This window comes from Onychomys torridus, chromosome 8, assembly GCF_903995425.1.
Source record: "Onychomys torridus chromosome 8, mOncTor1.1, whole genome shotgun sequence".
NCBI lineage: Eukaryota > Metazoa > Chordata > Mammalia > Rodentia > Cricetidae > Onychomys > Onychomys torridus.
Genome location: NC_050450.1, coordinates 66538252 through 66563435, shown reverse-complemented (window position 1 = coordinate 66563435; position 25184 = coordinate 66538252). Strand labels below are relative to the sequence as shown.

General features: G+C 45.5%; 3 protein-coding genes and 1 long non-coding RNA gene across 4 annotated transcripts in view; 2 read left to right on the top strand and 2 right to left on the bottom strand.

The window, feature by feature from the left end:
• The window catches only part of Kiaa0100 (KIAA0100 ortholog), a 32372-nt gene extending 24117 nt beyond the window's left edge, over positions 1 to 8255 (bottom strand). The window contains exons 1-15 of the mRNA XM_036198236.1: positions 8060 to 8255; positions 7164 to 7293; positions 6449 to 6498; positions 6032 to 6179; positions 5541 to 5659; positions 5083 to 5143; positions 4608 to 4797; positions 3910 to 4033; positions 3638 to 3762; positions 3328 to 3395; positions 3087 to 3232; positions 2179 to 2297; positions 1913 to 2076; positions 1521 to 1779; positions 719 to 924 (exon numbers count right to left, since the gene is read on the bottom strand). Of these exons, the coding sequence (XP_036054129.1) occupies positions 719 to 924; positions 1521 to 1779; positions 1913 to 2076; positions 2179 to 2297; positions 3087 to 3232; positions 3328 to 3395; positions 3638 to 3762; positions 3910 to 4033; positions 4608 to 4797; positions 5083 to 5143; positions 5541 to 5659; positions 6032 to 6179; positions 6449 to 6498; positions 7164 to 7293; positions 8060 to 8127 (1977 nt within the window). The 5' untranslated portion in view covers positions 8128 to 8255. The remainder of the gene's footprint in view (positions 1 to 718; positions 925 to 1520; positions 1780 to 1912; positions 2077 to 2178; positions 2298 to 3086; positions 3233 to 3327; positions 3396 to 3637; positions 3763 to 3909; positions 4034 to 4607; positions 4798 to 5082; positions 5144 to 5540; positions 5660 to 6031; positions 6180 to 6448; positions 6499 to 7163; positions 7294 to 8059) is intronic.
• A 199-nt stretch (positions 8256 to 8454) lies between these two features.
• On the top strand, positions 8455 to 15804 carry LOC118588456. Its single transcript, XR_004945596.1, has 3 exons — positions 8455 to 8676; positions 15129 to 15237; positions 15525 to 15804. It is a non-coding gene; the product is annotated as an uncharacterized LOC118588456 (long non-coding RNA).
• Sdf2 (stromal cell derived factor 2) lies at positions 13742 to 23743 on the bottom strand. Its single transcript, XM_036194774.1, has 3 exons — positions 23288 to 23743; positions 17027 to 17223; positions 13742 to 14357 (listed from the first exon to the last, which is right to left on the bottom strand). Exons 1-3 carry the CDS (start codon positions 23436 to 23438, stop codon positions 14070 to 14072), a joined length of 636 nt encoding a protein of 211 aa, XP_036050667.1. The 5' UTR covers positions 23439 to 23743; the 3' UTR covers positions 13742 to 14069.
• The window catches only part of Supt6h (SPT6 homolog, histone chaperone and transcription elongation factor), a 38160-nt gene continuing 36327 nt past the window's right edge, over positions 23352 to 25184 (top strand). Inside the window, exon 1 of the mRNA XM_036194773.1 lies at positions 23352 to 23935. The gene's annotated coding sequence lies outside the window, so the exon portion shown is untranslated. The remainder of the gene's footprint in view (positions 23936 to 25184) is intronic.

Here is a 25184-nt window from a genome sequence, read left to right as displayed (position 1 = left end):
AAGGTCTCTCACTGAACCTGAAACTGGCTGTTCAGGTCAAACATGTTGTACTGTGTGGCTGGTACTTTTATACATGAGGACTGTGAGTTTTCATGATCTACCTGTCTCCATCCTTCAATGTTAGGGCTACAGGCCTAGCTTTTATATGGGTACTAAGAATTTGAATTCAGGCCAGGCGTTGGTGGCACATGCCTTTAATCCCAGCACTCGGGAGGCAGAGGCAGGTGGATCTCTGTGAGTTCCAGGCCAGCCTGGTCTCCAAAGTGAGTTCCAGGAAAGGCGCAAAGCTACACAGAGAAACCCTGTCTCGGGAAAAAAAAAAAGAATTTGAATTCAGGTCTCTAGCATGCACAGCAAGCACTCTTATCTGCTGAACCAATTCCCGATTTTTCAAAAGCCCACTATTTTTTATATACACACCGTAAAATAATTAAAATTAAAATTATGTATCTGGTGTCTCCTTTAAAATGACCTCAGAGCTTGGGGTAGGGGAGGCTAAAATGGGTATGGCTACAACAAGATAGTCCCAAATATTAAAGTTCAAATATTCTCTCTATATTTTGCATGTATTTTTAGTAACACAGTAAAACGTTAAAAATGTAAAAAGAAAGGGAAGATGGACACCAGCTGTCACTTTTTTCTAAGTTTCACAACATTAGTCAAAAAGACCAAAAGGCTTTAAGTGGTGGGAAAATCAAGTCTGGCCCCAAATCATTACCTCTAGAGAGCGGATGCTGCTGTGATGGGTGAGGGAGAGCATGGAGAGGCCAAGCACTGGCGTGGGGATGTCAGGTGCCTTGCAGCAGGGCTGCATCTTGTCTGTGACTGATTTTACTAGTGCAAGCACAAGCCCTTGAATCCCCACAGTGGAGGTCTCAGCACTGCCCAAGACAGTCAGTGTGTCCAGTCGTACCTCCGCAGCACCTGCCGTGGAGAAACCAAGACAACCTGCATTCCAAGTTCCAAAATGACAGCCTGTCCGTCATCCTTTCTCCCTCTTCACTGTCTTCAGGCCACACCTCCCCTAAACGATTCCTAATATCTGAGGGAAACTATAGATCTGGCAAAGTCAGAGAAGTTTTCCAGTGTCTAGAAACTTTCCATCTGTCATCCACTCCTCAGAACTACACACAAGAAAATAAAAAGCTTATGTAGGAGCCAGACACACCTGTAACACCAGCTTTTGTTAGGCTGAACTGGGGGATTCTAGGCTGGAGGACACCCGGGACTACTTAACAAGATCATGTCTCAAGAAAAAAAAAATTCAAAGAAACCCCACACCGGTCTCATCCTCTTGAGCACATCAAAGTGACATTTTCCCCTGAGTCTTTTTAATGCTTGCCTCCAATGACTAAGCAGCAGCCCAGAGCCCGTTAGTCAAGCCTTCATAATGTCTTCTGCCTCTAACATGGAAACGTTCCAGATGAGCAGCTTCCTTATACGAGAAAAAGCTGACTAAACCAGCGTAATCTGCTGAGTTTACACACTACCCACCCCAGCAGACTTCCTGGTCCACTTACCAACCAGTGCAGACAGAGTGAACAGGTTCATGTCCTCCACCTTCAAGTCCACCTTCCACAGTAAGGTCACAGACTCCCCAAGTGAAGGTTTCCTAGAGACAGCTGACTTTTCAGATGGTGGAATCACTAAGGAGAGGATTCGAGACAGACACTGGGCACAGATGTCTGATATTTCTACTTGAAGTCCTCGAATAGTACAGTCAAGAAAAAGAGTGTTGGATTGGGTGCTGGACAAGCCCAGGGGCTGGTTATAGCTACCCTAGAAAAGAAAGGAAACCTACTGAAACCATGCAGACGCAGTGTTAAAATACCCTGGCACATTATCCACACCAAGAGCACGTCAGGGATAGGGAGCTCTGGGGGCCCCTACTCAGCACACAGCACCCACATACCTGGAGCGTGAAGGAGTCCAGGACAAGTGCTTCACCCCAAACATGCATATTAGGCGGATGTGGCGCCCGCTGGATGTGGGACTCACTGCCCACTCGCCAGCAGAGGTGATCCACAGTCAGGACAGCCCGCTGATGGATACTTTGAGGTCGGAGGTGCTGGTAATCTGAAACAGGGGGTAAAAAGCTAGTCTGCTGAGCACCATGGCCATGACACAGACATAGCTGTAACCACAGAGCAAATCCTTGTCCCCATCCCTGAACCTTACCCAGGCAGATGGAATTGAACCCCAAAGCAAAAGGTGGTGTGTCTCCAAGCTGAATGGAAACGCTGACATTGGAGATGGAGGTGCTGAAGATGATGGGAGCCAGGATCTGAGGGAAGGTTCTACACAGGGGTAAGAATGACAGGACTAGAATGGCAGCTTCCGGTCAAGGAACAAGAACTGTCAGCTTTGTTGTGAATCTTAGCACTGGCAACAACTACAAAGTAAAAGGCTAATTTTGCCAGACTGCTGCCACTCCCAGCAGTCATCTGAAGGAACCCCAGAAAAACACGAAGTTAAACAAGATGAAATTTCCACATCCGTAGGCAAAGAGTCAGTATCAGTAATATCACATGATTCACCCTAATAACAAGATCACTTACAAAGCGCTTTCTGTGCAGAACCATGCAAACACCACACAAACAAAAATAGTTCTGTATATCTGACACCAAGGCAGATGAGACCCTGTTTATCACCCCAGTCAACTTCAAGACATGTTTGTCTTCTGTAAGTAAGGCATCATGCTGGGCACTCAGAATGAAAACATGAAAACGACATCCTCTTACCAACAAAGGGTATAATCCAACAGGGAAAATATATAAAACAGGTTTGCTTCTGAAACTAAGATTTAGGGAACTCAGACAATCAAATATCTATTTAACACAAGATCCAACACTTTGGACAAAAAGAATCTACCTAATAAGAAGGTGACTTACAACTCAACTTTTTTGCCGGGCAATGGTTGCACACACCTTTAATCCCAGCACGAGGGAGGCAGAGGCAGCTGGATCTCTGTTGAGTGAGGCCAACCTGGTCTACAGAGTGAGTTCTAGGACAACGAAAGCTACACAGTGAAACCCTGTCTTGAAACCACCCTCTGCCCCAAAAAACCAAAGACAGAAGCACCTCACCTTCTTTTCCTTTGTTTAAGATCAGGTGAACTAGCTCCTTGGGTCTCTAATGCTAGCATAATCAGCCAGTGAGAGAATTCCTGGTGTCGGTAATGAATGATACAAGTGTTCAAAACGAGAGAAGCTGAGAGATCAATGGTGGTTACCTGGAAATGAGAAGACCCCAAGGTTTTACTACCATAACTCACAATGCAACAATGTGGAGAGAGCAGAAAGATTCTTGGTAGTATGGGCAGCACACCTGGACATTAGCCTTGAGGGAGTTGAGGCAGACAATCCGTTGGCGACTCTGGGAGAGCAACAGCCCATCTGTAAGAAGCCAGGGAAGTAATGAGGGGAAGATAAAGGGAAGACACAAGACATAACTAGGAGATGGGCAGGTCCAAGCAAGAAGATGAGTAAATCATCATCAACAGCTGTGAGTTAGGGGTTATTTTCTCTCATATGGTCCTTCCTACCCGTTACCGTGATATTGGATTATGGAACCGTGCAGAGGATTAACACAGAATGCTGGTCCTCCCTTCCCTCAGTAACAGCAACCCTTCATGAACCTTCTAGTAGGAGTTCAGTGCTCATCTGTGCCATATCGTAGTTGGCTGTGAAGCTTCGAAGGGGCAGCTGATCCTCGTCACGGTGGTATAGGAAATGCAGCAGCTTCAGTGTCCAAGTCAGGTGCCTGGACCAGAGACAGAGTCTGTATCAGAGAGAGCGAGACTGCCATTCCTCCCTTCCTCTCCACAGATGAGCTCAGCAAGGTACGAAGACTAGTTATGGAGACCTGGCAGACATTATCACTCCCCCATAGTCACAGGTGGGACCTCACCTCTTTTGACTATTCATAGACAACACCACACTTGTGTTCTCCATCTTCACTTTGACTTGGTCTGGCAGCTGCTGGAGGAGGTATAGGCCAGGCAGAGTTGGTTCAGCAGAGTTCTCTGTCAAATCTGGAAATAGGAATGAATAATATACATGAGAACCAGCAGTCAGTCCTTAACATTCTCAAATCCTCCCAGTCCTGTCCTCTTTGGTCAAATCCTCACATAAAGGAAGACAAAAAGATAGGCTAAGCAAACGCCCAAGAGGACACATGGCCAATAACATTACAGATCTGGGTACCTGGTGTACTTCCTTCCCCAGACTCTAAAAGCATAAACAGTATGATGAATAGTTAGGTAGAAAGGAAAACATATGGACTTCCTTCCATTTTCACTAACTATAAAACATCAGCCAAGTTTTTTAGCTAACTGTTCTAGGGTTGTTTCCTTATTTTTAAAATATAGAAAATGTAGTGAAAATGTACATAAAACATAGTATAGGTCTAACTCATGGTAAATAACCACTGAATGTTAGTTTTTTGACTCAGAACAAGGAAATGCCCATTTCCTCTAATTACCTAGGAGTCAAAGGTCACAGTGTCTAATGACTCACACCTGATCAAATGGTGAAAACACTGGTTTTTCTACTTCCAAAATAACCTGAGAATAAAGTAGACAAGAAGCTCAAAGACTGGAACTTTACCTGAACAAGAAACAGACTTGGATATCCGGCCTGGGGCCTGACATAGTAGTTGACTATGGAAGAGACCTTCATGGAGCTCAGCATGGAGTGTCCACACATCTATAGTGATGGCCCTCAGATGCCAACTGCTGATGCCCACCTGTAGACACAGGTCCAGGGCCAGTGAGAGCTCTACAAGGCATGTATCCTCCTGTGTAGGGAATTTTGAAGTTTTAGGTCAAATTGTAATGTTCTGAAGCCAGTGTGGTGATACACACCTATAACCCTAGTACTCAAGAGTTGGAGGCCCACCATGAGTTTAGAGCCAACCTGGGCTACATACCAGGCCAGCCATGGCTATACATGACAAAACAGTCTCCCCCAAAACAAACAAAGAGAGCTACAATGGTTAAGGAATCTAGAACACAAGGACCCTAACTCCTTCCCATCTTATGCTTAAGAAGAAACGGCATATCAGAAGAACCATGACACTCACCAGCTGACCACTCTTCAAGATTTTGCTATTGATCTTTGATAGGTTCACCTGACAGATTAGACTGGGAAGGAACAAAGATTAAAAGCATTTAGTCCAGGGGTGGTGGCACACCTCTTTAATCCCAGCACTCAGGAAGGAAGCAAAGGCAGGGAGCTTTCTGTGAGTTCAAGGGCAGCCTAGTCTACATACAGAGTTCTAAGACACCCAGGGCTGTATAGTGAGACTCTGTCTCAAAACAAAAATAAAAAACTCTTGATCCCTTTCCTCACAACAGATTAGTTATCTCTCATTAATCTGTTCTCTAGAAAGGACAAGGCAAGCAGAAATATCCAATCTTGGCTTCTCAAGACTGCACAGAATGAGAATCTGCCACCTAGGTAAGGAGGCTCTGACAGTCAATCTCTCTAAAGCAGCTCCAAACAAGGACACTACCAGACCCTCTTCTACCAACCACTTACCTTTTCCCATCACTGTCCAAAAGGAATCTGCTTCTGCTGACCTGGATGTGCCACAAGGACTCGGAGGTGGCCACCTTGAGAACCATGATGTTTATGGCCTCTACGTGAATGGAGAACAGCTGGGGGGGTGAGGTCAAGCAACAATTACTGGAAAGGTATCACCCTTCCTTTCCAGCCGAGAAAGGAAGGAAGAACTTAGCCCCCCCCCCCCCATAGTTAAAAAAAAAAGCCACCCCAGACCAAACGCAACCAACCATCCCTGGACTATAGCTGAGAACAGCAGAAGCAGGGCCCGAGAGAGGGCTCATCAAGTACTGGCTTCCTTCCTGAGAACTCAGGTTCAAACCCCAAAGCTCACAACTGCCTGTAATGCCACCTGCACAGGATCCAATGCTCTGCTTGCCTCTTCGGTCACTCTGACACATGCATGAGCACACACACAAATATAAAAATATTTAATTTCTAAAAAGAATCTCAGAAGTAGGTCTCACTTGGCAGAAGATCTTCAACAAGGATGGGCTAAGGGACAGCTCCTTCTGCTCCACCTCCGTGTTCTGAGAGAATGGGGCAGACAGGCTAGAAACCTTCTGTAGGTCCGTTCTGATGCGTACTTCTCCAAAGCACAAGGCCACATAGTGTCTGCCCAGAAGAGAAGCCACATTACATCGGGTCCATGGTCTTCAGAGCAGTCTCCTCCCGCACAGTACTCTCCAGGCTCTTTATAGCTCAAGTAACAGAGGAGCCCTCCGCTGCTCTCAGCAGATCTCACCAAGCTGCACTTGGACTAATGGGAGACTGCAGCAAGAACCTCCCACCTTGACTGAAACATCTCAGCAGAATAATTTCATTGTTAAAGCTCAACCTCAAAACATTCCCCAAGGGCAGAAGCAAGGACATCCAATACTCACGGCAGATCATAGCTAAGGAGTTTGCTGGAAATCCACAAGTTGTCAATCTCCTAAAACAATATGAAAGAAGGCTGTGTACACTGGCTGCTAGGAAGGCAGCTTTATTAACCTAGAAAGATCCCAGTCACATGAGAAGGAAGTTCTACTGACCCTCCCACTAAATGTACCCAGCTCTTTCACTGGTTTCTCTGACCAGCACTGGGTATCTTGCTCCTCATGATGATGTTAGTCAAATTTGCTCAGGAGCTTTCTTTCATGGATATGTTGCCATTCTATTTCCTCTCCTAAATTAGAACAGTAAGTTTGCAGTTTCATGTTATCTTTCTCCTGTTTCTTCTACATCTTTTTTTTTTTTTTTCTTTTTTTTTTTGGTTTTTCGAAACAGGGTTTCTCTATGTAACAGCCCTAGCTGTCCTGGAACTCTCTCTGTAGACCAAGCTGGCCTTGAACTTATAGTCCTCTTGCCTGAGCCCCTTTAGTAGCAAGAATTGCAGGTATGTACTACCAGGTCTAGCCCTCTAAACACTTTAAACAACTTGCATCCATCCTCCAAGTAGCTCCTAAGATCCTCCCGATAAAGTTTGAAATTTAACTAGATCAGCCGCTTGTTTTGTTGCCCCCCAACAAAACACACACAGACACACAGACACACACACAGACACACACACAGACACAGACTCTCTCTCTCTCTCTCTCTCTCTCTCCCGGAACTCACCACCGTCTGCTGGTGCTGCTGAAACTTAAGACTGACATTTTGGATCCAAAAAAATCGGAAGGATCCAATCTTTAGCTCTGCCTGCAACTTCCGCTGACACCACCTGGTGGCCAATCGGACCACAAGCCACCTGCATAAAAATCAAGTTTAATTTTAAGACCCCTCCCCGGTTTGGTTCTGGAAAGGCCTCGCGATGAGTGGTACCCTGAAGCCGGATATTTCTTGGAAACTTTCCGATTTTCCTAAGCATTTTTCTGTCACATGCTTGTAGCCACAATAATTAGGATGACGGGTCCCTAAATTCAAACCAGACAAACTAAACTCACCATTTAACACAGGACTAAAAAATAAAAAGAAAGCAATCCTCAAATCTTTAGAAACCCAAAGTAAAAAGAGGTGCTCAAAAGCAATCAAAGCGAAGGCAGCCACGTTAAATACGTCATCACACACTCCCTAGAGGGTCGGTGTCTGCGTCCCCACCCCGCAGACGTTTGCAAAAAGGCAGAGGTCACACTTGGGACAACTCAAACACCGCTCTTCCCCAGACAGACGGTCCTCCTGACCTCTCTCCAGGGCGGGGCTGCAGGTGCCCTTCGCAATCTGGGGAGAGGACATTCGGGGCGAACGGAGCAGGAAAGGAGACCACCGAGGGACACCCCTTCCTCACACACACCTACTCAGTTCCTGGCCTCTGCACTGCTTCGGGCCCCGCCCGATGCCTCCGCGCCGCCCCCCCCGCGCGCGCGCCCCTACCTCGCCTTCCCTAACCTCAGGCCGGGCTGAGCGCCCCGCCACCTCCCGTTCCCACCCCGTCCGCCTACTGCACCGGATCAGCCCGCGCCTCCTCCAGACCCTCTCCCTCGTCCCCCGCGCCGTCGTGGCTGGAAGCCCCTCACCGGCCTAGGAAGAGTGCGCTAAGCGCAACCAGCAGCAAGACCAACAGCGCGGAGAGAAATAGAGGCATTTAGGTCCGGGTCCGGCCCGGCCTGGCCCCGACCCCCGCCATGCCGGGCCCCGACGCCGGAACCGCACAGCGCCGCGGCGGGCCTCGGCCGCGCACGCACACGCAGGCCGCGGAAGCGTTGTTGCGCGCGCGCGCACCCCCGCCCCGGCGACCCGCCGACCATCCGGAGGGCTCCCTCCGCGCCCCGCCCCCCGCACGCAAGCGCCGAGGGCCGGCCCGCTGCTGGCGCGGAGTGGAGGCGTGGCTCCGAGACGGCGGGCGGGGCGGCTCGCGAACGCGCTGGCCTGGGCACCGCGCCCAGGGCGCAGCCTTCCAGGCCCACCGAGGAGCTCCAGGCTGGCGCAGGGGCCAGAGGTCGGTGTCCGCCCGGCTCTCGGAGGTGGCTCATTTCCGCCTCGTGGAGTTCCGCTTCCAGAACGCATTCCCTAAGGCAGTTAAGAGCCCGCCTGGCTTCTTAGAGTCTGTCAGGGAAGCTGGCTAAAAGTTACATGTCCCCCATAGGTCAGACCTGATCCTGCCTGCGAAAAAGCTTGAAGAGAAAACCAAGAGGTAATTGAAAGACCTCAGACATCACCTCATCCCACCGGGAAGCCAATGGAGTCAATGTCGTTCACTGTCTGAATACTGTTCTGGCCACTTAGTATCTTTTAACATGCTGCGCGCAAAGAGCCATTCTGTACAATTTAGTTTTAGGCTTGTGCCATGCGTATAGCATCACAAGAACTGGCCCTGGGCCAGGGTGGGATATAGCAGAAGTAATTTCACAAATTGTCTGGGAAGCAATTTTAATTACATGAAATAGGGAATTCAAGGTTAAATCAGGTCAGAGCGAAATGAAGGAAGTAGATAAGGCCTGTTACGATTATTCTCATGAGTCAGTGTCTGAATAATGGCTTACTAATACAGTACAAGATAAAGACATCCTGGCGGTTCCAAGGTATTATGGAGTATTTATTCTTCGCTCTCGGGTCCTGATCTCCATATGATTCTTCCAGTTTTATTCAGAATTTCTCTTTTAGTCCCTTCAGATAACAGGTAAGGAACTTGCTGGTAGGCCTGAGGACTTAGAGTTCCATCCTTAAAACCCACATGATGCAAAGAAGGCACCAACTCCCATAAGTTGTCCTCTGACCTTGCATTCAGGTGTGGTCTCTCAATGCTCAGGGATGGTCCCAGAACTCACCCAGGTCACAGAGAGGTGCATCACCACACATCTCCCTACTCGAATTCATCTTTTAGGGTCTCTGCAAACACCAGGGCCGGCAGAGGAACAGTCCAAATGAGACAAGAAGCAAGTCTGGTTCCAGGGGACTCGGTAGCTGGTATTGGTACATACTTCTAGAATCTGGAGTCTAACACTGGGCATAATTTTAGGCATATTTCAGGACAGCATAATTTGAAAAACAGTTTTCTGTGATAATTAACTCAATCCCATGGGTGCAATAAAACTTAGGACATGTTTACATTGAAACTCTTTACAAAGTAATATGACCTTTTCCATAAAGATGTGTTCTATTGACTGAAAACAACGTTCAATGTAAGGGGGTAGGAAGAATGATGGATTAACATAGAAGTCTGTGGGAGTCAGGAGTGGCCTGGCCCTCCAGACAGCACAGAGGTCACCTAGGCTACTGTAAAGTACATGTGACATCTTCCACAAGGATGGGTTTTATTGACTGAGAATACTCAAAGGTCTAGGGAGGAAGAGTCTGGGATCAACACAATAGTCTGGGGGATTCAGGAATTCCATTCCCAGATTTCTAGGTGGAAAACACGTGTTATGTCTCCTCTGTTAAGGAGACAACTCTGGGTGGTTTTGTTTGTTTGTTTTGTTTTGTTTTTGTTTCGAGACAGGGTCTCTCTGTGTAGTTTTGGTGCCTGTCCTGAATCTCACTGTGTAGACCAGGCTGGCCTCGAACTCACATACATCCTCCTGTCTCTGCCTCCTTAGTGCTGGCATTAAAGGCGTGCGCCACCACTGCCCGGCAACTCTGGGTGTTTAAACATTCCTGTTTCCCTAGTGCTTATTTGTGAGTACGAGGACCTTGTGCCCTCTATACATCTTTTCAGTCTGTTCACTCAGCTAAAGTAGCTATCGATTGCCAACTTGCAGCTTGAAATGTTGTCATGTTTTTTTTTTTTTAAGCTTTTTGAGCTAAGGTCTCAATATGTAGCCCTGGTTGGCCCAGAACTTGATGTGCAGACCAGGCTGACTTAAGACTTGTAGTGCTCCTCCTACTGCTACCTCCTGAGAGCTGGGATTACAGGCATGTACCACTATGACCCCTTCATTTTTGAGACCAGGTCTCCTGGTGCAGCTCAAACTGGCCTGGAACTCATAATCTTCCACTCTCAGGCACCCAACTACTAGGGTTCACCAGCCTTGAACAAGGATTCTTTACAGCATATATAGGTTTGAGCTAGAACATTGCATTTTTACATATGCCTTCATCTGCAAATCTTTTAGTTCCCAGACACTTTGAGCAATTAAACATGCTTTACAGAGACAGAAATTGCGAGTTTGGCTGTTTTGGACAAATGGTGAGATTTACAATTTAAAGATACTGTTACAGACAGACAGAAAGCTTTTGTCCTGGTAGACTTACGCCCTTCCCGAGAAGAGGCACAGGGCTTAATAAGCGACTATCAGTCAGGGTCATCTTTTCTGAACTGCCTAGCAGAGGCAAGCTCTTTTTGATAATGGGTATGATGCCTAACTGGGCAGCTGTAAGGACCTGGAGTTGTTTCCTTTCAGCTGCTCAGCAAAGCAGTGCTTCTTCAGCTGAATTTTACTTCTGTGTAACTAATATGTTTCTAAGCAAACTAACTGGTAAATTCTTAATAACATTAATCTTTTTTTTTTCTTTTGTTCTAGTTTTGTGTTTTTTGTTTTTTTTGAGACAGGGTTTCTCTGTGTAGCTTTGAAGGCTGTCCTGGAACTCTCTCTGTAGACCAGGCTGGACTCAAACTCACAGAGATCTGCCTGCCTCTGCCTCCCGAGTGCTGGATTAAAGGCGCACACCCAGCAAATTTATCCTTTTTATTTTCTCCTTCACTACTACACTCACTTTATAGTTCTCTTCTTTCTGAAGAGATACACGGAATCCGTGTAACGAAAGTAGAACAGAGCAAGAGCAGTGCAGAGGTCTAATCCTAATTCTTGGTTTTAATTGACTGAGAACACAAGTTTTTTGAAAAGGATTGGAATTTCTTATTCTTAACATCATGACCCATGCCTAACATATTCTACATTAACAATTTAAGGCAAATAGGAAACACTAAGTCCCTAAAGTAAAAAAAAAAAAAAAAAAGGCTGTATTAAGCTGCACATGGTGGCATGAACCTTTAATTCCAGCACTCAGGAGGCAGAAATGGGTGAATTTCTGTGGCTTTAAGGATAGCATGGTCTACATAGGAGTTCCAGGTCAGTCAAGAGAGCAACATAGTGAGACCCTGTCTGTTTTCCCCCAAAAAAAGCAGGAGTAGAGAAATGGCTCAGCAATTAAGAGCACTGGTTGATCTTCCAGAAGATTCCAGTTTAATTTCCAGCATCCAGCTCCCAACCATCTGTAACTGCAGTCCCGGGGGATCCAATGCTCTCTTTGGGCATGCACTTATATACATAAAATCTTTAAAAAAGGGGGTGGAGGAGGAAAAGAGGCGAGAGAGAGAGAGAGAGAGAGAGAGAGAGAGAGAGAGAAGGAAGAAAGAAATCCCACCAGACGGCAATCACTTCTGTTTACCACTGTCAAGTTAATGTAGGAGCATGCTGTATGGTGGTGCACACCTTTGATCCCAGCACTCTGGAGGCAGAGGCAGGTGAATCTCTGTGAGTTTGAGGCCAGCCTGGTCTACAAAGCCAGTTCCAGAACATCCAGGACTATTACACAGAGAAACCCTGTCTTGAAAACAAAAACAAAAACAAAAACCAACCAAACAAAAAACCTTAAAAGATTCCTGTTTGAGGACAGAAATAAAAAACTGACTTCAAAGAGGTAAACACAACTGTAGTGTAGTAAAAATGACCAAGGCATCACAAAATTATTTACTACTTTAAAAAAATGCAGGCAGTTACTCAATTTTTCTGTTCTACATTGTTAGAAGTATATCTATCCTGAAATAAGTCTGTAGAGATGAAATGAAGGGCTTTTACATGGTGCCTAGTATAATAAATACACAGAGACTCATTCCGAACTCATGAATGCCCAGCCTTAGCTTGGCTTGTTTCTAGCCAGCTTTTCTAACTTATATTATCCTGTTTTTCTTTAACTGTGTTTTGCTTCTGAGCTTTTTATCTTTCTTTATTCTTCATATCTTTCTTTCCTTTATACTGCACATGGCTAGCTGTGTGGCGGTGTGGCGGTGTGGCGGTGTGGCGGTGTGGCTGTGTGGCTGGCCCCTGATGTCCTCCTCTTATCACTCCTTGCTCTTCTCTCTTCTCACCTAGATTGCTCCTATTTATTCTCTCTGACTGGCAGCCCCGCCTACCCCACTCCTGCCTTGCCATTGGCCATTCAGCTCTTTATTAGACCAATGAGGTATTTTAGACAGGTAAAGTGACACAGCTTTACAGAATTAAACAAATGCAACATAAAAGAATGCAATACAGGCCGGGCAGTGGTGGTGCATGCCTTTAATCCCAGCACTTGGGAGGCAGAGTCAGGCGGATCTCTGTGAGTTCGAGACCAGCCTGGGCTACCAAGTGAGTTCCAGGAAAGGTGCAAAGCTACACAGAGAAACCCTGTCTCGAAAAACCAAAAAAAAAAAAAAAGAAAGAAAAAAGAAAAAAAAGAATGCAATACATTTTTAAGGCATCATTAAACAAATATTCCACAGCATAAATGAATGTAACACATCTTAAATATTCCACAACACATAACAAATCCAGAGGAAAATGTCATTAGCTATATATTATACTGAACTCTTAAGGTCTTAGTAAAGATGTGCTGAGGAAGAAGTGAAGGTACAGAGAGAAAGGCTTATGTGCAAATAACTCTTGTAAGACGGCCCACAGTGAAGATCCCCAGCATATTGAAAGTCTTAGGATGTAGCCATAAGTTTCTCCGGTCCCGCCTGGTCCTGCAGTCAGGACGAGTCTGTCCCACCCGAGTCTCACAGCTGCTTGGTTTCAAGTAAACACACAGAGGCTTCCATTACTTACAAACTGTATGGCCTATGGGTCAGGCTTCTTGTTAGCTATCTCTTATAACTTTTTTTTTTTTTCCGGAGCTGAGGACAAACCTAGGGCCTTGTGCTTGCTAGGCAAGGGCTCTACTACTGAGCTAAATCCTCAACCCCTAGCTCTTATAACTTAACTAATTTCTATTAATCTATATGTTGCCACATAGCTGTGGCATACTGGTCTGCTGGCATCTTGTTGCTCCTTGGGTGGCAGGCTGGCATCTCTTCTACTCCACCCTTCTTCCTTGAGTCTTCAATTTCAACGTACTGCCTAACCTTATCCTGCCTTGCCATAGGCCAATGCAACTTTATTTATCAAACAATCATAGCAACACATATTCACAGCATACAGAAAGACCATCCCACAGCATTAGGACTTGAGGATTTAGCAGGCAGATCCTGAAATAGCCCCCCCCTAGTAAATGGCCAAACAAAAATTCTCTTTATTTTTTTATTTATCAATTTGGAAAAAGAAAAATAGGGGAAAATCAGACAAGTTAATAATCCATGATGCCTAAGGAGTAAAATTTCCCAGCTAAGAGGGAAGTTCCTCAGCTTTCTCTTAACAGTCCGAACGAAAAGTATCACAAACAAGTCGTCTCTTGAGAACTGACCAAATCTGGGAGAGCAACCACTTCAAGTGTGAAGGGCTGCGGGTCCAAATGCAGCCACTGCTCAGAGATCCTGGACCAGAGCATCCAGGGGACAGCAGCAACAGATGACTGCCAACACTGTTGGTGACAGTGGCTCACAGCATTGAGTCATAGTTCTGCATGATGAACTTCTGCCTTCAGCAACTCACTGGGCTTCATGAAGATGCCTTCCATGGCCTTCCAGTAGTTGTTCTGACTTGGCTGGGCCATACCATGTACCTCTTTTTGTCCACTTATAGGTCGACCGTATTGTTCTCCTGTGACAGACAGGAGAACTTCGGTGGAAGAATGTTTGAATCTCACTTCACCATCCCTCACCCAGTAAGGTCCATTACAGAGCACTGTCCAGTCATCCAGATAGTCGCCTTCACCTTCCTCGCCAAAGGCACTCACTTCCTGAAATACAGAAAGTGGCAACATTAACAGTCAGGTCTGAAGAGTGGGGGAATAGCGCTCAGAATGGTAGAGCACACCCGTAGCCTAACATTCAGGAAGTGGAGATAGAAGGACCAGGGGTTCAAGATCATCCAGCTATTTAGGCGGTTTGAGGCTAGCCCAGGTTACAAGAGACCCTGTCTCCAAATAAACTAAATAGTCAATAAGAAGAAAAATAAAATTGTCCAAAAGAAACAAACTGGGACTTTTCTGTTGTTGTTGAACAAATTTGGGGCTTTATTTTATTTATTTGTTTTGTTTTTCTTTTGTTTGTTTGTTTGTTTGTTTGTTTTGTTTTTCAAGACAGGGTTTCTCTGTAGCTTTGGAGGCTGTCCTGGAACTCGCTTTGTAGACCAGGCTGGCCTCGAACTCACAGAGATCCGCCTGCCTCTGCCTCCCGAGTGCTGGGATTACAGGCGTGCGCCACCACCACCCAGCTGTTTTGTTTTTCAAGACAGGGTTTCTCCATGTAACAGTACTAAGTGTCCTGGAAACTTACTTTGTAGACCAGACTGGCCTCAAATTCAGAGATCCACCTGCCTCTGCCTCCCAAGTGCTGGGATTAAAGGCATGTACCACCATACCCAATTTGTTAACAAATTTTTAAAATGAAATAAACTATGGAGGAATAAAAAGACATGAAGGGCACAAGAGAAAACTTGTCCTCTTAGATTATGACCCAAATCCTACTTTTTAAATTAATACTAGATCTGCCATGTGTTTTATTCCTAGGTTTTTCCTGTCTACCTTTTAGATGTTACTTATGTGTGGGTGCAGACATGCCATGGCATGCATGTGGCGGTCAGGTGACAACTTATAGAGCTGGTTCTCCTTTCACCAGGTAGGTGGGGACAAGACCAAACTCAGGTTTCAAGTGCTTTTACCAACGAAGCCATCTTGCTGGTAGTCCTTAATTTTCTGTTGTAAGAGACATGGATTTGTTCAGTTGTCCAAGATGGCTGTGGGCCCCTGTGGGCTCAAGTGATCCTCCTTTTAAACAACCGAGACTCTGGGTGCACATTACTGCATCTGGTCTTCTAAACAAACTGTTATTATTTATTTCAACCTCATTCTAAATATTACTCTGTGGGGAAGGACAGCACAAACATCCACTTCTTGTTCTGCCAGGTGAGAGGACACAGAAGTAACAACCCAGCAGCGCAAGGTTGGGAAGAGCCTGGATCTTGGTTCTAAGACCATTCTCCAGTAAACGCAAGCAGGTTCATCGAGGAAATAGAAGATTTCAGAAGTGGGCCAAGAAATATACTAGATGAGCCTTGAGTATCTTGTAGTCCCAGAAAATAAGCAAGTGCTTTAAAATAGGATTCTATCAAATGGATGGATGTGTACGTCAACTGAAAGAATTGCCAAAGGCAAAGTTGGAACAACTAGAACAATAAAATGAAGACAGTTAATATTGGGTTATAATTCAAGTACAAATTAAATACCCATGAACTCATACTGGTATGAATGAGTAAGTGAATCGAGGAAAGACACTCCCCCCACACACCCAAATAATTTCTGCAGCTATTCCAGTACAGTATAAAGGAATATAATTCCCTAACTACCAAAGTGTGGACTGGAGACTGACTTCACAGAGGACCAAATGAAAGCATGACTTTACAAAAGAAACGCCGTAAAGCCACGTGAGCAAGGTCAAAATTACCGTCACACATCATGATGACAGAATGTAACCTTGATAGGATGTGATAAGAATGGTACTTTACCCTGTGATCTTCCTCACAGCTTCCATCATGAGAAAACATTACATTCCAAAGGTGGGGCATGAACAATACACCTGACTAGCATTCCTCAAGATGGTCAAAGTCAGTGAAAACAAGGAAAATCTTAAAAACTCTAATAGCTAGAGGAGCCTAATGAGTCATGACTACTAAATGTATATCCTGTAACAGAAAAAGGACATTAGGTAAAACTAAAGAAATAGGGGCTGCAGAGAGAGCTCAGCAAATAAGGCACTAGTGCAGTTTGAGCGGACCCAAATTGGATCCCAGCACCCTCACAGCAGCTCACAATCATGTGTAATGGCAGCTCTGGGGGACTCATGCCTTTTTCTGACCTCTGAGGGTACCAGGAGGCATATACATACATGCAGGCAAAACACTCATAAATCTTAAAACAAAAAACTAAAGAAACATCCAATGGGGGCGCGGGGCTGGAGAGATGGCTCAGTGATTAAGAGCACTGGCTGTTCTTCCAAAGGACCCAGGTTCAATTCCCAGCACCCACACGGCAGCTCAAAACTGTAACCTCAGTTCCAGGGGATCCAATACCCTCACAGACATACATGTAGGTGAAACACCAATGCATATAAATAAAAAATAAATAAATTATTAAAAAAAAAAAGAATACCCTATGGACTTTAGTTAGAGATAATATGTCAGCACTGCTATGTTAACTGTAGCACATTTGTTTCATAAGTATATTTGTTACATATATATACACATATATACACACACACACATATACATGCATATATATATATATATATATAGAGAGAGAGAGAGAGAGAGAGAGAGAGATTGATTGATTGATTGATTCCTTCCATAAACTCTGTGACTCTTGAGAACCTGATTAATACATTAGGAATGCTCCACTGCATGTCCCCTCACCTGGTGTCCAGAAAGAGGTGAGGTGAAATGGTGGCTGTGGAGGTTTCGACCCGTGTTGATGTGTGTCAGCCGGATGGGTTGGCCACATTTGATGGGGGTTCCCCTTTCACACACTGTGGCAGTCTTCCCCCGTATCCTCCAGTAACTGTTGCTGTCATCCACAGAGGTCACCCCTGTCACTGACTGCTGCCCACTACCTGCAGGCAAAAAGGAAAAAAAAAAAAAGGTAAGGCAGAGAGGGAGGCAGTTTGGAGATGCCCGACACCTGCTTCTGAAGAGCCATTTTCTATGTGATGGAGCAAGCAAGGACCCATCCACTACTGGTAAAGCTTCTCCCAGGCTGGAGAGATGGCTCAGAGGTTAAGAGCACTGACTGCTCTTCCAGAGGTCCTGAGTTCAATTCCCAGCACCCACATGGTGGCTTATAGCTCATCTGTCATGAGATATGGTGCCCTCTTCTGGTCTGCAGTCTGGTATGCTGTATACATAATCTTAAAAAAAAAAAAGCTTCTCCCAAGCTTGCATTGTTTTTAAAAAAAAAACGTACATCACACCTTCATTTATATCCTCCCTAGATATTAAGGATCTTAAAATTTCACCCTTAAAACACTGGCTATTGTGGAACAGCAGTCATGACTGTAAGTAGAACGCCAGGCTGTACGTGTTGACTACAGAATGAGACATGTCCCGTGAGATGGTCATTTGTTCAATCTTCAGTGCACCTTTAAGGTCAAGCATATGACTGTGATCCCCTGAGACTGTGGTGAGTTCAGCAAAATGAGGAGACAGGATGCTAAACAGCCAGAGTATGAAGAAAACAGGTTTTAGGTGTGGTGCTGTTGTGTGCGGAGAACTTGGTACGCGTGACTATGAAAAAGTTCCTCTCTAGAGATACTGGCACTGCCTGGATACCACGTGTTCCTTCTATCAGAGGTCCTGGGGTTGGGAGGACAGTTCGCAGAGGAACACCAGCTAGAGTGCCCAGTGTCCAGAAGGACCTGTCCCAGTAGGTAATGACACCACAGAGAAGAGGGACAGCAGCTGCTAATGGGATGGTCAGGACTGCTTGAGCTCCCACCAAGGTCCTACCAAGATGGGGACCATCACCCACAGGCCCAGGCCTTCCCTTGATTGAGGAGCACCTAACAATAGGCATGTCCTCTTTAGGAATGAAACCCTCTTTCTCAGGAATGTGCCCACTGAGACCCTAGGATATTATTGGCAAATACCAGACTTTCTTTGCCCCAAAGTATACCTTGTGAAACTGAGTAGCCTGTGAGCTTTCTGTCCCCTTCCTGCACTAATTATAGCAAACAATAAATACATAGCCCTACTAAATAGACAAAAGAAGAAAAAGGCACAGGAGTTTCAACTTAACCCCTTCACTTTCCAGGGCCAAAGATGTGCCCTGTGTCACAAAAGTTGTATGGTGGGGAACACTATGTTGGTAATATTTTACTTTCACAACATTAAAATTTAAAACATGCTAAATGTTCTCATATATTGTAGATGAGATACACTTAAAAGTGTGTGAAAAGGCCAATGAGATACTCAGTGGGTAAAGGCACCTGCTGCCTAAGCATGACAGCCTAAGGTCATCCCCGAACCCACATAATAAAAAGAGAACTGATTCCTGCAGGTTGTTCTCTGGCCAGCAGATGCATTCAACAACACACATTCATTCACTCATTCTCCCCTTACAAAATAAACATGGAACAAATTGGTTTTAACACGTTACACCAGAAAATTCCACGGAAGTGAGTTAGCAAGATGGTTCATCGGGTAAAGACATATGCTACGAGACCTGATTACCCAAGTTCTATCTTCAGAACCCACATTAAAAAAGTTGGGCATTGTGGCCTGCACTTGTAATCTCAGCATTGGAAAGGTGGAGCCAGCCAGCCTTGAGCTCACTGACCTGCCAGCCTAGACAAATTGGTAAGCCCTAGCTCCCAATAAGAGATCATGCCCCAAAATAACAATGTGTGAGCCAGGGAGATGGCTCAGTGGGTAAAAATCACTAGCCATGCAAACCTGACAACCAAACATCAATTTCCAGAACACAGGTAAAAAGTATAAAAGGGTGAGAGACAGTTATGAGACAATACTGCTCATACAGAAGGCCCGAGCTCAGTTCCCAGCATCTATACAGTGCAGACTCATAACTACCTGTTAACTCCAGTTCTAGGGGACACAACACTTTTAGTCCCTATAGGCACCTGTATTCATGAGCACTTGAACATGCACATAATTACTCTTTTTTTTTTTTTTAAGACAGGGTCTCTCTAAGTAGTCCCCGCTGTATTGGAGCTCCTATGTAGACCAGGCTGGCCTTGAACTCAGAGATCTGCCTGCTTCTATCTTTTGAGTGCTGGGAGTAAAGGTGTGCTTCATCACACCCAGCACACACACAAATAGAAAATAATAAAAATCTTATTTAAAAAAATATAGGGGTTAGGGATTTAGCTCAGTGGTAGAGCGCTTCCCTAGCAAGCACAAGGCCCTGGCTTCGATCCTCTGCTTTAAAAAAAAAAAAAAAAAAAAAAAAAAAACAAAGACAAAACCAAAACCAAAAAAAACACATCAGAAACGAACTTCTGCCCTCCGGGGGTTCTCCCATTGTACTGTAAGCCTGTATTTAAGACCTCCTCCCTCCTTCAATAAACGGCATTCGGCACTCAAAATAAATAAGTAAATGAATGAATGAATGAATGAATGAATGAATAAAATAAGAGCCGAGCGGTGGTGGCACATGCCTTTAATCCCAGCACTTGGGAGGCAGAGCCAGGCGAATCTATGTGAGTCCAAGGCCAGCCTGGTCTACAGAGCGAGATCCAGGAAAGGTGCAAAGCTACAGAGAAACCCTGTCTGGAAAAAACAAAAAAGAATTTAAAAAAAAAGGGCTGCAGAGATGGCTCAGAGGTCCTGAGTTCAATTCCCAGCACCCACATGGTGGCTCAAAACCATCTGTAATGAGATCTGGCACCCTCTTCTACATACATAATAAATAATAAAAGCTTAACCAGCTCTAGTTCCTGGTCCTCACGCCTTATATACCTTTCTGCTTTCTGCCATCACTTCCTGGGATTAAAGGCGTGAGTCACCATGCCTGGCTGTTTTCCAGTGTGGCTTTAAACTCACAGAGATCCAGATGGATCTCTGCCTCTGGAATGCTAGGATTAAAGGCATGTGCTACCACTGCCTAACCTCTATGTTTAATATTATGGCTGTTCTGTTCTCGGACCCCCACGATAAGTTTATTGGGGTGCACAATATATCAACCACAGAGATCCGCCTGCCTCTACCAGTGCTGGGATTAAAGGTGTGTGCCACTGTCTAGCAGGTAGCCATAGGTTTTAAAGAAAAATGTACTGTCACTTACCTGGCTAATCCAAGTTCTTTGCTTGAATAATTTGGAGTTTCTTGGGGTTTTTTTGTTTGTTTGTTTTGTTTCGTTTTTTTAGACAAGGTTTCTCTATGTAGCCCCGGCTGTCCTGGAACTCACTCTGTACACAATGCTGGTCTCAAACTTACAGAGATCTGCCTGTCTCCCATGTGGCGTACACCACCACCTGGCCCCTAATTTGGATTTTTGTTTGTTTATTTGTTTGAGACAGGGTCTTACTATGTAACCCTGACTGGCGTGAAAATCAGTAGGTAGACCAGGCTGTCCTCATAGATCCACCTCTCTCTGCCTCTTGAATGATAGGACTAAAAGTCTCCTACCCTACTTGATTGAATAACTGATGCATTTTATTCTGAGACAGGTACTGTTACTGTCCCAAGTTTACATTGGATTGTTAGGAAGGGTAAGCAATGTACCCAATGTACCAAGGTCACTCTGTAGACCAAGTTGGTCTCAAACTCACTGAGATCCGCCTGGCTTTGCCTCCCAAATGCTGGGATTAAAGGTGTGCACCACTGCTGGGCTCTCTTTCATTTTTTAAAATTTTATTTTTATTTGTGAGGCAGGCTCTGACCACAGAGTGTAGCCTTGGCAGGCCTAGAACTCGCAGAGATCCACCTGCCTCTGTGACACCTACCTCAGCTGCCCTCCCCACTTTCTTTTTTTAAAGATTTATTTATTGATTGATTATGTATACAGCATGTATGATTGCAAGCCAGAAGAGGGCGCCAGATCTCATCATTACAGATGGTTGTGAGCCACCATGTGGTTGCTGGGATTTGAACTCAGGACCTCTGGAAGAGCAGTTGGTGCTCTCAACCACTGAGCCATCTCTCCAGCACCCCCCCCCTTTCTTATTAATGCCTTCCAGCTCACTCAGAGTTCAGTCTTGTTCCTTACCTTTACAGAAACACTTACTAGATTTATTCATTTTACTTTTTGTGTATTTTGCCTGCATGTATGTCTGTACATGCTTGGGCTCACAGACGTCAGAAGAGGGAGTCAGATGCCCTGGAACTAGAGTTAACCATGTAGATGCAGGGAATTAATCCTGGATTCTTTGCAAGAACAACAAGTACTCTAATCCCTGAGCCATCTCTCTAGCACTGTTCTCTACATTTTAATCATCTCTTTAATTTTCCACTTATTTCTTTCAATTCTCTACTTCCTCCGGAGACCTCTTTATACCTTGAGAGTAGCCAGAATTCTATCTGACCTTAATCTGTTCCTAAACACTTGGGGGTCCAGACAAAGTAATTCAAGTAACATTTATTGTAATTTTTCAGATTGAGGACCATATAGCTTATCCTGAGCAATTTGATCTATTCACGTATCTTCAAGCACTATCTGGACAAGAATGTTGTATCTAGGCAGTAAAATGTCTCAGCTGGAAAAGATTGACAATCTGAATTCAACCCCTAGGTCTCCCATGATAGAAGGAGAGAACAATGTTTTTCTCTGATCTCCACATATGCACCATAGCAAGCAGGCATCCAAACACACACATACATACACACACACACAAAACACAAAATATATTTTTAAAAAATGAAAGCCTTTAATATCAGTGCTTGGGAGGCAGAGACAAGAGGACCTCTGTGAGTTCAAGGCCAGTCTGGTCTACAGTGAGTTCCTGGCAGCAAGACAGCCAGGGCTAGATAGACTCTGTCTCAAAAAAACAAAGAAGCTTTTAAAAGAATATTGTATCTAACGCTGTATCACAGATTCCTCTCCTAAGGTTCTGAGTGAACATGGTTTCAAAATCTGGCTACCCATAAGGACCACTGGTAAAGATCTGAAGTTTACTGGGCCTCTTTCTAACTCCATTTTAATTTAGTAGATCCAAAACAGGAAACAGATTAAATTAAAATGTAATATGCCTGACATACAGGTAGGTGTTTCCTGAATAGGTGGTTAGGAATATAAAAATATCCCAATGATGACTATACATTCCCTGGACTAAACTGGTCAGACAGGTTCTTAGAGTTGGGAACCACAGACTAAGCAAATCTCATTACTTTTATTTCCCCTAAGTATAAGGGCAGAACCTAGGGCCTTTCTAATGCTTGGCAAATACTCTTAACACACTAAGCTAATTAGCCAGCCTCTGAACTAAAAAAGATTTATGTATACCTGTATGTATGCCTGCATGCCAGAAGAGGGCACCAGATCTCATTACAGATGGTTGTGAGTGACCATGTGGTTGCTGGGAATTGAACTCAGGCCCTCTGAAAAATCAGCCAGTGCTCTCAACCTCTGAGCCATCTCTCTAACCCCTGCCTTTGAATTTCTTGTGTGATATTTTGAGATAGCTCTCACTGTGTAGTCCAGGCTGAACTTTTTTTTTTTTTTTGGTTTTTCGAGACAGGGTTTCTCTGTGTAGCTTTGCGCCTTTCCTGGAACTCACTTGATAGCCCAGGCTGGCCTCGAACTCACATAGATCCGCCTGGCTCTGCCTCCCGAATGCTGGGATTAAAGGCGTGCACCACCACCGCCCGGCAGTGAAAGATTTTTAAACCTAGACAGAGATGGATTAAACCCTGTCTCCATCATTCACTAGCTGTAAGGCTTTTGAGCAATAACTGAGTCTATTTCTTCACCTATGAAAATAACTTTACTATCTCAACACAATGTTAAAAATTGAGAAGTACCTTTGTAACACGTTGAGCACACATTCATCAAACAGAAACTAACATTACGATTAAATTTCCTTAGCAACTCGATCGTCCTCTTCATGAATCTCCCTAGGACACCTTTAACTTTCCAAGACCACGCCCTCAGCACTTGAGGCCACGCCCCTTCGGGGCTCACCGGCCTAGGCAGCCCACCCAACCCGGGTTGGTCTCCCCGAGTACCTGACCCATAGCGCACGTCGTGAGAGTGCAGTCGGACGTTATGGCGCGTATTGAGTAGCTTCACCACGGAGCCGCAAGTAACGACAGCCATGTCGGACGCTCCCACAGCGCTCCACAAACCACCCAACAACAGAAGCGACAAGACAGCCATCCTAGACTTGAGAGTCCCTAATCATCCAAGAAAATTTGGCCCTTCCCCGGAACCGGAAGCTAAGGGCGGAACGACGAGGAGGAGGAAGTGAAGACACCTTAACCTGAAGCTTTATGGTTCCTTTGGCTAGAGCGGCTTAAGGAACACGCTGGCCCGGGTGGCCTTAGGGACCTCGCTTTGTTCTGGTTGCTCCGTGGCCGCTTCGTTCCTTATTGCCTTCAGTCACCGTTCGCACACTCGAGGAGAAAGCGCTAGACACCGGAGGGGAAAAAGAGAACAAGAAATGACCCGCCCACTCCCAATGACAGAGAGCCGGAGGTGACGTAGCACGTTTACGCAGCAGCGGCGACGGTGGTGGTGGCGGCGGCGGCGGCGGCGGCGGCGGCTGCGGGGGCCCTTGCGGTGGGTCCGGACTATCCTTTTCCAGTCTCGGTTCGGCGACTCCATTTTCTTCCGTGGGAGCTTAGCGCAGCGGAGAAACAGCGACCTTCAAGCAGGTAAAGCTCAGCCTGCAGCGTGTTTCTGGCGTGCGCAGGTGGCGAGCCGACTCCAAGGGCCTGGTCCCGTAGGGGGAAGAGGCATTGGGGTGCCCACTGCGGGAAGAACCCCGGGGGGCCCTGGTCTTTCCGGATCTACCGGGAAAGGGACAGAAAAGCGCCGCGGTTGCTCAGACTCTTGAGGCCTTTCCCCACGCAGTATCACCCGGAACCTGTGAACTGGGGTTGCCTGTTGAATCAACAGTCTGTCGGGGATCCCATCTTCCCCGTAGCTTCTGGAATCTGGGCCACGCGAAAAACTGGGACTAGAAGAGACCTAAATGTTTCTTACTTGGTGTCAGGTGATCGGATTAACTATTCCTGGCTCTTTGGATCCTACCGGACTTTTTTTTCGATGGTTCAGCCATGAGGCTGGTGTACTGTGCTGAATGTTAGCTCTTCTCATATTGTTGAATAATTGAACTTGTTTCCCCCGTGGTGGCTGGGTCCCTTAACCCTTTCTAAAGATGCGATTTTGTACAGAAGTACCTGAAGCCCTCCATCCTGCGTAATTCATTTCCCTCAAACGCTTGCGACCTACCGTAAATATCAGAATGGGTTGTTAGATCAAAAATTTGTGTTCTTGTTTAACCTCGAGTACTCGATTTAAGTGTCTAAGTAAAGCAGTTTCCCTGTTACGGAAAGATTGATGCCTATCTTTCTTGAGGAGGCAGGACTCCTGTAACATCTAGACGGGAAGTCACTATCAAAAGTAGTAGGGTAATTTTTTTTTTTCATTTTCACATGCACACCCCATTCCTGATGATCCCCTTCACAATCTCCTGTTACTTTCATTTATTTGTCGTTGTATGTGTGTAGTTTAACTAGTAGATTTAAGGTTACTTACAAGAATGTCTGTGAGGGGTTATCCAGAGAAGCCTGGACTACTACCCTAAAGAAATTGCTCCTCCCCCAGCAACCATGAATTGCTAAAGATCCTTAGGACTGGTGGGATCTCGTGAGCCCCTCCCCCCTAGCAACCGTTAACTGCCTATAAATTTTCAGGGAGGGGAGGGGCAAGGGAATATTATACAATGTATGGAAGGTGTTGAATTAAATTAGTTTATTTTTTTTCTCCTCTGTGTAGCTTTGTGCCTTTCCTGGAACTCACTTGGTAGACCAGGCTGGCCTCGAACTCATAGAGATCCGTCTGGCTCTGCCTCCTGAGTGCTGGGATTAAAGGCGTGCGCCACTATCGCCCGCCAGTTTT

What these genes read in the sequence shown, in the direction of transcription:
- Sdf2 (XM_036194774.1), bottom strand. Translation starts at nt 23,438, where the DNA reads ATGGCTGTCTTGTCGCTTCTGTTGTTGGGTGGTTTGTGGAGCGCTGTG. An exon ending in CGACGTGCGCTATGGGTCAG is followed by an intron (nt 17,224 to 23,287) that starts GTACTCGGGGAG and finishes TTTTGCCTGCAG; the next exon opens with GTAGTGGGCAGCAGTCAGTG. An exon ending in CACCTCTTTCTGGACACCAG is followed by an intron (nt 14,358 to 17,026) that starts GTGAGGGGACAT and finishes TCTGTATTTCAG; the next exon opens with GAAGTGAGTGCCTTTGGCGA.